Here is an 11,762-nt window from a genome sequence, read left to right as displayed (position 1 = left end):
ACATAGAGTGTAATGTCAATGAAAGCCTTTCCTCTCCAAACCCACTTTGATTGGTGTAAGCTATTTGTACACACATGATATACATGTAATATTATACCGATACCAAGACACGCACCGGGCCGGGCTTTTTATTAATATCATACTATACAATTGTTTGTTTGCTTGTAATAATATCACACTCATGTATTACATGTGTATTATTAATGTTCCCTGACCATGAAAAGGGAAATTTGGAGCGGTGAGGGATTATAATCTCCCTGGTCCACGAGGTATTCACCATCTTTCTCACATCTATTTCTCTCTCTCTCACCCCCTCTCTCTCTATCTCTCTCTCCACCCTCCCCTCTCTGTCCCCGCGTCTCTCAATCTCAATCTAAATCTAACCGTCCGCCTCGAAAACCTCCCCACAGGTCGACAGAAAGGGTGGGAAGACTCTAGTCCACTGCGTGGCGGGCGTGAGCCGGTCAGCCTCTATATGCCTGGCCTACCTGATGAAGTACCAGCGCCTGACCCTGGAGCAGGCCTACCGCCACGTCAAGCGGCGCCGCTCCGTCATCCACCCTAACGTAGGCTTCTGGAGGCAGCTGGTCGACTACGAGAGGCGGCTCTTCGGCCGGAACACCGTCAAGATGGTCCAGTCGTCCATTGGCTGGGTGCCGGACATCTACTACCAGGAGACGAAGCACATGGTTTGGATGCCCCGGAACTCGTCTCGTTTCGGTTACTGACAGAGGCTGTTGATTTACTGGTTATCTAGTTGTTTGTTTCTCTTCATTAATTTATTTTGTATGTTGACGACTGTAAAGCAATAAATTTAAAATATTGTTGTCGTGTGTTGCGCTGAGAATGTTTTGGCATCCAAAAGTTGCCCGTTGATATATTATGTATTGTATATCACATTCTGAGGGTAAAAGAGTGCCCCCGATTGCTTACATGTTTCTGCTCTTCCGGTTTTCTGAACTTTTTGAAAATAACCTTTTCAGGACATATCCCCAATTTATTGGTCCCAGAGAACTACTATTTCCGCATATATTACATCATGGAAGTTTTATCCTGAAAATGTTAATTAACTGTGAGAAGTTGGATTTTTGCCCAGATGTCCAATAAATGTTAGCTGTAGCCTAGTGTCCACATTATGACATAAAAAAACAACAAATGTTCACTTCAGTGTGTACTAATACTGCTCGGGCATAATTTGACCCGAAAAGTGATATGGTCTTCTGAGTTTAAAAACAAGCCTTTTCAAAGAATGGCTCATTACATGTATTTTGGTGAGGCCTCGAAAATTTTTTTTTTCGAAAAAGCTGTCATAAAAAAGGCTATAGTTCTTATAGAACATCACTCCAACTGCCAAGATCAAGAAAAACAAGTAACACAAAGTGCTGTGTTAGAACCAGCCAGAAGTTGGGGTCAGTACATGTAATGTCACTGATGTTGGAGAAAAATCCACAATGATACCACAACTTTGCACTGACTAAATACACGTGTAGTGAGGGATATTCGACAGTTTACAGATCTATTGTATTCATTGTTGGAAAGGAAGCTGTCTTCTATTGCTAAGAAATACAGCTTGCAGGAGAAGTAGAAACTTTATTTTAACACTGACACTTTTGACTAAGTGGTTGTAGTGCTGTCTTTGACCTTACAATGTCTCTGCAATTTTTATAGAAAGTTACACAGGCAAAACTGAATGTCTTGTTGTTACGAAATAGAAATAGCATCAGCATCTGTGATGTAATGGTTGGACTGTGTGCTGTATGCGGAAAAAAGACACAAGTTTAATTTCCTCTCAGGAACAAGTACTTCTGTCTTTCTGCTGACAGGCAACGTCTTACTCAGCCTGCATTGGTTCAAACAGACAAGGATAAAGCAGCCCACCTCCTGAATAATCTAAATTTAGATGATGATGTTTTTAAAAAATGTTAGTTTAGTAAGAGTTTTACGGTGCTCACAAATGCACAAGCCGTAAAATATGTACAATCAAGGAGCTTCCCTTTTGTCAGTCTAATTAGATGGGAGATATGTTGCTCTAATTTTGGACGTATTGTCCTTCATGGTCCCTTATGTATTGTGTCAGTGTTGCGGCAGATATGTCTCTAGATCTCTCATAAATGGTAAGAGGATGTTCCCTCCCACACTCCCTATAGAACTGATATGAACATATGCCATTTGTCAAAATGTGTGAAGAACGCAGTATTGGCAGAAGCATTTTTAAAATCATTAACAAATAAACCACTAGTGACACAATAAGCTGTCTATTGCCATTCATTGTACTTCTTGGACTATGTGCAAAATGGGGAATGTATAGAGTTGACAAATCGACAGGGTAAGAGATCATGGGGAGGGCCAGTGGAACTGGATGAAGAGTCAAAGAGAATGACAATGTAGAGAAAAATGTGAAGACATGGAATAACATAAAAAAGTTAACCCAGGATAGGGAAATGTGGAAAATGTTTTTTCGTGGCCTATACCCTGACCCAGGGTGAGAAAGGCATTGATGATGATGATGATGATGATGATGATGATGATGATGATGATGATGATGATGGTCGAGTTGACAGGAAAACAAGGTTTCAAAAGATTTTGAAGGTTGTGAGGGGTTATGATTATCATACGTTTGCCATAGCTTGTTAACCAATTCCGTTTCGAATTAAGGAATATGCGGTTTCCTTTTTTAGATGCAGCTGTTTTACTATTCAGGGTAAATGCTTGGAGTTGGAGACAGGGGAAATGAATAGAAATGTAGTGTGATTTAAAAAGCTCATTTTAGTCCTGTAGGCAATTATCTGTGGCTGACAAAAAGTGTGCATGTTTGTTGTCTTTTTGTCTTTTACTCAGCATGCACATAAAATCTATTTCATCTCTTTATAAATTTTAAAAAAGGATTCAATCTTCAGTTCACAAAACCAATTCATACAAAGTGCAACATATGATAACATCAAGTCCGTAGCTCTATAAAGTGAAAGAGTGAGAGAAAAAAAGTGACAAAAATAAATGAGAATGCTTGTGGTCAGTCAAGTTTATGCTGTAAATTAATTAAATATTATTAGTGTGATGAATTAATGACATTCATGTAAATTGCAAAACAAAAAAAAGTGTTATGATGCTTTAAATACTTTTAAATCTTTTTGTTGCAAAAAATGAATGACATACTTTAATGTAATATAATACTTTCCATGTGCTATTTCGTTGCAATGAAGTTTGCATTTAAAGCAAAGTTTTCAGAGTACGTCTTTATGGTCTTTATTGTTCTTGGAAAGAATGATGTGACTCTTGGACATGTGGCAAATATCGTCTATTTAAATTCTTCTGCACTTTAATTTATTTTTTACCTTTTTACCATACTCCTCTTGGCATCTGATCTTCAAGGAAACTAACAAAGTATTTCTATATTTTATGCTGATATCTCAATAAAAGCTGATGTGTAGTAAATTAAAAAGAGACAGAGCTTTTCTAGTCAACATTAATTGTGTTACGCACAGTCGTCATCAGTTTAAATGGTTTCAAGCATTTTTACCTCTCTCACACATGTTTCATGTTGATGGAAATGGTTGATATGTTGAAATTCTTGTAGACCTCAATGACCCGAAATTAATATATCTGATAAACAGGTTAAACTGTACTGTGATAATTATCTTATTGTGCTGTGACCTTGCAGAATAGACTGCACTGATTCTATCTGTCTGTAGGGTGTAAGCATAAAGTGCATATATAGTTGATCTGCATTATTGTGATGATAACTTATTAGCCAATATTTTTTTTCTATTTTGTAATTCCTGTCTCAGTGGGGTCATTATCATCAAGAGTTTACTTTAAGGGTATTAGTTTTTTAAGCTTAATTTGTTTACATAGACTGTGCTCTATGTAAGCTATATAGTGATAAAAGTATGTACTACCATGTAACAGTCAGAAATAATTTTCCATGTTGCATACCGTACTCAACCTTTTCGCTCTAGATCTGACACACAGACCCAAATGTTCCTATACTAAGATACCACCACTTTTAACTCAGAATCTTTCTGTTTTCCAGGCAGGCATCAAAAGTATGCGTCTTTTTTATGTATTATGTCTTTTGAACTTATGAATTATAAACATACTTTTTTTCCCATTATCTCCTTTATATTCTGTTTACAAAATATTTATTTTCTAAGGCCTCTTTCTGCATTTTTGAATGACTGTGATAAAATAATAAGATTTTGTTCGATATTTATCTATGATATGTTGATTATTGTTTCATAATATTCATATTATTATGACTGTGGTCTTGTCATTTGTCAGTTCACCTCAATTCTTATCTGTGGTAATGATAGATGTAACATAGTAATCAAGGAATAGACATTGAATATAATCTAAAAACTTCTACAACTGAAATTCTTGGTAGGTACGTTTTTTTATTCAGTGTTTAAGACTGCTGGCCCGCGTCACATAAAGCATACACATTTTACAATGACAAGAGACTTCTACAAAAGCAGGAAATTGTTCTTGAAAAAAACAAACAACCCACAACATATCAATAACATTTTCCATGCGTAATAAAATAGTATAGACTATGATATACTATATTTGATGGGTGAAACATTATAGATTTTTTACAGTAGGTTGAGATTAGAAGGGGGGATTGAACAATTTTCTTGATAGCTTAACTTCTTGATAAGAAGTTAAAGAGATACAGAATGGCTTAACATTCTGCTTTGATCAATGATGGTAATAAGTTAAATAAACTCTTTGATATCTGGAAAAAACTAGACAGCTCTAAACAGATAATGTAGACACCATGTTGCCTTTTATTAGTCATTCAGCGAACTCAGTGTGAAATCTTTATCAAATAAAGTACACCAGCTGTGCTTCCAAAATCTAGTATTATGCATGCAGGGGACAAAATAATGTGCCAGTAAGCATTATTTTCAATGTGATAATGGAGACATCTAAAAAAAAAACCCTAATATGTATACATCATATAATATGAGATTCATAATACATGTAAAATGTAAGATAATGGCAAACTTGCTAATATTCAAAAGTTTCAGGTTTCACATGAACTGCAACCTAAAATGAATCCTTTTAAGGTACTGTTGTGTTGTTTTTAAGACATCAGGGAGGTGTAGACTCCAAAGGAAATTTTGCTACCTTTAAATTACAAAGTTCCATCTGACATTTTGGTCCTTTTGAGTCACATCTGCTCTTTCAAAATCATAAAATTATTGGAGTTATTACCAAGATATTCAAAGAGCTGCATTAAAAAAAAGCTTGACGTGTTGTGACTCAAACTTTTAAAGTCAGATTTCTCAAAACTAGGTAGGCATACTGAGCAGATAGAACTTTGCGATTCTAGGATAGTGATTTATTGTTGCAAAGCATGCATTACTGAAGGCTGAAAACAGAAAAGCAAACCACTGGTTTATTCTTTTACACTTTGTGCGAAGACATGTAGTAAATAAATGAAAATATTTTAGATACATTTATATATATATAAGTATAACAACCCACTTTTGTATTTATCTTCCTGGGAGATTTGTCTTGCCCTTTCATGTACATGTTTGTGCAAAGGCGTACAAATCAAATAATGCGATTCATGTAATGGAGCCAATGTATCAATGCCACGAGATATGAAAAAAGAAACTAACTGGTGTTGAATAAGTGCAGTGCTCTGGTTTGACATAGTGTTTATCCTAGGAAAGACTCCAAAGGCTACCAGTCTAATAGTAATTATCGCTTAAAATTATTATTAGTATCATTTGTGATCTTGAACAACCGACATAACATATGAATTTTCAGTAGATGAAAAGTCGTGTGGGTTTTAGTGTGTTTTTTTGGTGTGAAATCTCAAGTCTTGCAACGACTATTATGTGAACATGATTCTATTTACACATCACAGTTATAGATCTATACAAATTCTTCAATTTTAGTCGAAACTTCATGTTCTTAGATATAAGAGTTACAATATGTCTCAATACAATCTATGCCATGCAAAAGTCATTATCAGTATTGGTTACACTTGATATAAGATGGTGCAGAACTTGACACTTTTCTTTTTTTCTTCTTCTACTTTTCATAAATATTTGAACATGGATGAAAGATTTGTAATAAAATTTGTATAAAATGTATTCCATGTCCTTGATTGCTGTGTTATCACTTTTTTTTTCTTTGTCCTCATGTTTTCTTTTTTTCTTTTAAAACTAAATCTGTTGCATTTGTGCGATTGTTATCGTATTGTTGGGGACAGCTTTTGTTTTTGTTAAAAAAAATTTTTTTTTATACTTGCTGTTGCATTGGGGATTGCACCAAGGACACTTGCACATAGTTGGAACACGACTAGTAGTAGAAAAAGCACACATAGACATCTATGTTCACATGTAGGCTTACTTGTGGTATTAGCTGTTGGTGGTTGGTAGGTACTCATGTGTGGTTTGCTCTTTCTTTCCTATTAAACATCTATCTCCCCATAATATCTCCACCTTTTATTTGTAGGTTACTATCAAGTAAAAGCTCCAATCTTTGGCACTGGACTGATAAGACCGTATTGTGTTGCAAGCGCCGTAAAGCTCTTACTAAAAGTAAAAATATTTATCTGGATAGAATGCCTTCTCCCCCCCCCCTCCCCCACCCCCTTCCACTTTCTCCAACTCATGTGGATAAAAAAGATCCGAACCCACTTCTGTTCTCAAGGTTTGCACCTCCAAAAGAATGAGTTGCAGATAAGAATTTGAATCCTGAACTATTCAACACTAGAGCATTGACCTGAGCACCTGAGCTGCCACTGCATGTTGGCACTGAATATGTTGCTGACTCAACAGTTGTGCAAGAATTCACTGGTATTTGCTGCCCATACATTACCTCTGTAATTACAAGCATTATTTCTTCAAACATGTTCTTATGTATTTCCATAACTGAATCAGGGGCATTTAGTTTTGATTCTAAATTGCCAACAATTTCTTTCAGAATCACAATCTTTTTTGCCTCTTTATCCGCTGAGCTTAAAGTTTGACTGCCGTAAGTTCTCCTAAATTGCGCCTCCATAAGCACTTTGTAAATCAACAGCTGTTCGTCAAACTCTCTCTGAATCAGTTCCTGTTCGGTGTCTGTTGGTCGACAGATCAATCCCTTACTTTGTAAACGAGTGAGGACAGCTGTCTTGTGGAGAGCAAACTCTGAAACAAATGTGGGCGAAAAGAAATCCCCTATTTCCAGCTTAATAATTTCAGTAAAGTAGAAATACATAACTTTCTTTTCATCAAACCCTGACATATGGCAACACCCGTAGAGAAGTGCCTTCAATACTGCACTCTTGAAAACTGGCTTTTTTACCTTCACTAGCTTTGTGGTTCCAAGGGAGACTTTCTTGGCAGTTCCATGAGGATGGGAAATGCAAAATGCAAGATCTATTCGTGAAGGCATCGGGCTATTATCAGAGGAGTAATCTTCATCTTTGCTAAGTCTTTGCATCACTTTGGCTCCCATATGCAAGTTCTCAACTTGGCAAATCAGTTGACAATAGTCTTTTTTCTCATTAACCAGCAACACGCTCACTCCCTTCGCCCTCACAACACTAGAGCGATCATAGTCATCCTCATAGAAAAACTCGACAGTAGTCTTCTCAGCCTCTCGATTATTGAACACCACATGAGCTGCTGTTTGAATGATGAAAGTTGTCCCAACATGAGAACCTCTCCATTGATTCACAGATCCTTTTCTGTCTACATAACCAGAACCCACACGAAAGCCACCCCCACAGCGAAACCGTTTTGGCCTGTCGTTAGAAGTGTAGGAAATAATCAACCGAACTGTGATCACGGCCACATCTTTGATCAACTTCAGGACAGTCGGGCATCTGACAGAAATAGGCAAATGTTCCAGCCGAAGCTCGAGTATGGGTACAAACTGGTTGTGCTCTGACTTTTTTGGACATCTGTTAAATCGTTGAAGAGCCAAACATTCAAACTCCCCATCACAGTCATCTTTATTTGTAGAGGGAAGTATTTCCATTTCACATGACTCACCTGTAAATGAAACAAAATAATGTCTATAATTCTCAAATGTGAGGAACCACAGTGAAAACTGGCGCTCCCCAAAATAATGAAATAGAAGAAAATGGTATTTTCCCAATGCTTTGGTAGTTTTTATCGAATGTTTGTTTTTTGGCTCAACATCTTTTGTGTCAATTTAAAAACAAATTTATGTAAGGATTTAATTGAAAAACGTTGATTAAAAGACACACAAAATTTACATTTTCAGTTTCCAGTTATTCCCAATGTCTAGGCTTAGAACAGAAAAGATAGATGTATGATCCTATTTGTTGGCTTGCAGACACTGGAAATCTTGGGGGGGGGGGGGGGGGGGGGGGGGGGGGGGGTGGGTAATGTTTGTTTGGTTTTCTTTTTTCCTCCTATAAAGCCAAGATAAAGTGAACTTTAAAAAACCCAAAACAATGCACATTTATTTACTTAGCATCATACAGACACTTACAATATTACACTGTAAAGCTCAGGGTGCCAACGTTTTGCAAAGAAAAGGCTGTAAAAAGTACAACTAAGATACAGTCAAAGCTACCCCAATGGCCATCTAAGAAGGCAATCACCTGAACAAACAGCCACTTCCCATTTTCGTCCTTGTACTCTTTTAACATAAGTTTCCCCCTTGTGTTTTTTTTTATATATATATATATTATAAAGACACTGAAAAATATATCCACCTGTCTAATGTGGCTACTTTTCTCCTCGACCACAGGTGGTTATAATATTAAACAATCTCAACTGTAGGCTATATTATGGGTGCATCTGTCATAGCATGATGTTATGAGAGATATTAGTTCATACACCTTGATTTAGAGCTGCTATCTCGGCATGCAGCACACTCATGGGGACGCCAGAGGCTGTAGAGAGAAAACAAAACAGAGACAAAAATAAAGGTTTTGTTTTGAGGAGGTGTGGGGCGAACGATTTTTTTGGGGGGAAGGGGAGAAGTAGGTGGGTTGGGCATAGCAGAAGGTTTCTAAGATAAGTTCCTTCATCAGGGAAGAAAGAAAAAATAAAAAGAACAGGAAGAAAAGATAATTTTCTTAATTTCTTAAAAATTTAACATCTTACAGTGGTGTACAATAGAAAACAGATGATATACAATTGTATTATTTTGATAAACTAAAGCAAGAATATCATCAAGTTCATAAATAACTCACCATTACAGTCGATATTAAAATTTTTATTTTGAATTACACTACTTTGTCTAGCAAACTCATCCAGAAATAACTTATAATTATTCTAAATTCAGATGAGACAAAGGTTGGGTCATTGGCTTTCAAGACTCAAAAGCTATCCAGTCAGTATAACTACATACGGTACTCTTCAGAAAAGATGCATAAGTTTTCCAAAATAAAAGCACTGATAGTATATATAAAAGTGAGTATGTTCTTGGTTCAGACGGATGATAACAAGAAGAAAGAGGATATGACTCCTGTGTCAGTGGCGATACGATTAGGAAAATTCATAGTTGTAGACAAAAGATGTAAGTTCAATTCTCATAAGTAAGATTCTGTTTTATTGAGTATGCCTACATTCGACCTGAAGCACGGATGCTGTTCCCCTTTCATTCCAGGAAGGCGCTGCTGTGACAGGCTGAAAGGCTGAAATTAATAGCTTGCCTTCTCAATATGAGCTAAATAACGTTGATGGGGTTGTAAAACTTTTACACAAGAAACAAGAGCAAGTAAAGAAAGAATTTAACAATTATAAGGCTTGGTCCAAAAGAAAAATTAATAAAAAGATAAAACATATTCAAGCAATCAATTATTTAACTCCTTTTACTTCTTGGAATTATAATTATACAATTTGCTTGCATACGTTTTGTACCCCCCCCCCCCCCCCCTAAAAAAATAAAATTAATGTCGCCATACATTACCTCTACTTTCTGTATTGCCCATATTGTCAGTGCTAAATAAAGCCCCACTTGAAAGGCAGCCTTCTTAGAGCAGGAAATTATTCTTGGACTAAACCAGTCCAGGCCCTGTCCCCCTTTGATTGTTGTGGTTCACATTGCAGCACTGCATCAGTTCCTATCAAAGCTACATCAAACGGTTGCGTTGACTGCACAGCTGTTTCGATAATGGCAAGAATTTCTTTGTAGTAGCAAATCACATCTCCACATTAGGTGATATTCCTGCAAACCATAGAGCAAAGAGTGGATATTCATGCCAAATTATATGCATGCAAGTGCATCGGTAATAAAGGTACAGGATTATAATATGACAAACATTTTATATTACTTTCAAATTTAGTTATATTCTCTTTTTTAATAGTTTACTGTACCGTGTCACGTACTTTATTGGTACCTTGTGATGGTATTATAGACTCTTCTATTGTAACACATATAAAAGATGTGGGTTCAACTCCTGTGGGGAAGCAGTATATATCCAAGTGTGTTGGTAATCTGCTATCCCTCACAATCTTAATCCGGTCAGAGCATTACAGTATAATAATGAAAGACCTAAAGATCTATAAAATTTCACTGGTGCAGTTAAATTGAGCAATCACAGAATGACAGATTAGCCTATATTTTTGGGTCAAAATAAACTTAGCCTCATAATGTATGTTCAAAATCCCAGAAAGCGCTAACTATAGGCCTATCTAACAAGAATATAGGCCAATATGTATTTCGACTAAAAATAGGTCCTAATACAGTGGAGCATGCTTTTAAAACTGGTCACAATTAAATCTAAAATCAGTGGTTAACTGAAAGTAAATAAAATTCCTGCCATGATTTTTTTCTTTACTGTTTGAGCAATATGTCTAACTGAAGAAAAAAAAGACTTTTAACCAAAGAAATCTCGGAAGTCCCTTATATTGATAGTGATTTGTAATTATAACGCAGATACTGAGATGTAATCGGTAGGCCTGTTCTAATCTTAATATACTACTAATAATTCATCTTGGAGTCACTGTTTCGCTTTGGAAATTAACCTTTACCACTCAAAGAGATTATTTTTATAACCTCTTTAATTGCCTTTACTAAACCTCAGCTGATAAGCCTTATATTATGTGAGTTAATTGTGAAATAATCAAAATAATCGTTTTGTTGATGTTTCGGATCCATCATTAGTAGAATATGAAATTGGAATCATGTCATATAATTTTATTTTAGGTTTAGGCAACCACAATCTTACAGTAAAAATTCAAAGCAAAATATTGCACAATAAATACATTACCTAATATAATACATGTTTAATTACAATAGCTCTTATATTAAATACTGCTAGAATCTAGCTATAGGAGGCACATAATAATATCTATTTTTTCTTTCAACCAAAAGCCTTGCATATAAATTCCAGAAACTAAAACTTTAGGCCTACGGGTACAATATCAAACTTCTTACACCGCTTAGAAGTCTTTCCTTTTCTGTTGGAACCCCCCCCCCCCCCCCCCCCATGAAAACAACCCAAGGCAGATACGCAGATTCCTTTGGAAAATAGAATGCTAACCAAGATTTTTATGGAGATATTTCGGATAAACCCGAAGCTTAAAATAGAACTGTCTCTGTTTTGCGGAATAATAACATTGTGATAGGCTAACAGTAATATAGCCTACAATTTCAAGACCAAACTCTTGTTGCTTCTTTCAAACTCTCATTACAAGGAATGAAAAGAACAAACAAGACTAAAATACTAGATCTAGAGATCTATTTTACCTCCAAGGAGATTAAGCTCCTTGTTTACGTCCCATACCCAATGCCATTTCACCGCAATACTCAAGGAGGCAATACTATAATTGATAACC

At 36.1% G+C, this 11,762-nt stretch overlaps 2 protein-coding genes across 4 annotated transcripts in view; one reads left to right on the top strand and one right to left on the bottom strand.

Moving 5' to 3' along the window:
* The window catches only part of LOC101848709 (dual specificity protein phosphatase 14), a gene marked incomplete at its 5' end in the record, with an annotated part of 3,916 nt that extends 944 nt beyond the window's left edge, over positions 1-2,972 (top strand). The window contains 1 exon segment of the mRNA XM_013083613.2: positions 411-2,972. Within this exon segment, the coding sequence (XP_012939067.1) occupies positions 411-728 (318 nt within the window).
* A 1,406-nt stretch (positions 2,973-4,378) lies between these two features.
* Positions 4,379-11,745, bottom strand: LOC101848158. 3 transcript variants are annotated; one of them, XM_005089969.3, is made up of 4 exons: positions 11,674-11,745; positions 9,892-10,149; positions 8,816-8,869; positions 4,379-7,997 (listed from the first exon to the last, which is right to left on the bottom strand). In XM_005089969.3, the coding sequence occupies exons 2-4, from the start codon at positions 9,911-9,913 to the stop codon at positions 6,625-6,627; spliced, it is 1,449 nt and encodes a 482-aa protein (XP_005090026.1). In that variant the 5' UTR covers positions 9,914-10,149; positions 11,674-11,745; the 3' UTR covers positions 4,379-6,624. The 3 variants fall into 3 exon arrangements, with proteins under 3 accessions (XP_005090026.1, XP_005090027.1, XP_035826206.1); XM_005089970.3 differs by lacking the exon at positions 11,674-11,745 and adding an exon at positions 11,362-11,413; XM_035970313.1 differs by lacking the exons at positions 9,892-10,149; positions 11,674-11,745 and adding an exon at positions 9,548-9,682.
* Positions 11,746-11,762: the final 17 nt, after the last annotated feature.

This window comes from Aplysia californica, unplaced genomic scaffold (genome assembly GCF_000002075.1).
Source record: "Aplysia californica isolate F4 #8 unplaced genomic scaffold, AplCal3.0 scaffold00011, whole genome shotgun sequence".
In the NCBI taxonomy this organism is placed as follows: domain Eukaryota; kingdom Metazoa; phylum Mollusca; class Gastropoda; order Aplysiida; family Aplysiidae; genus Aplysia; species Aplysia californica.
Note: the sequence above shows the minus strand (reverse complement) of the source record. Positions and strands in the feature narration are given on the sequence as shown.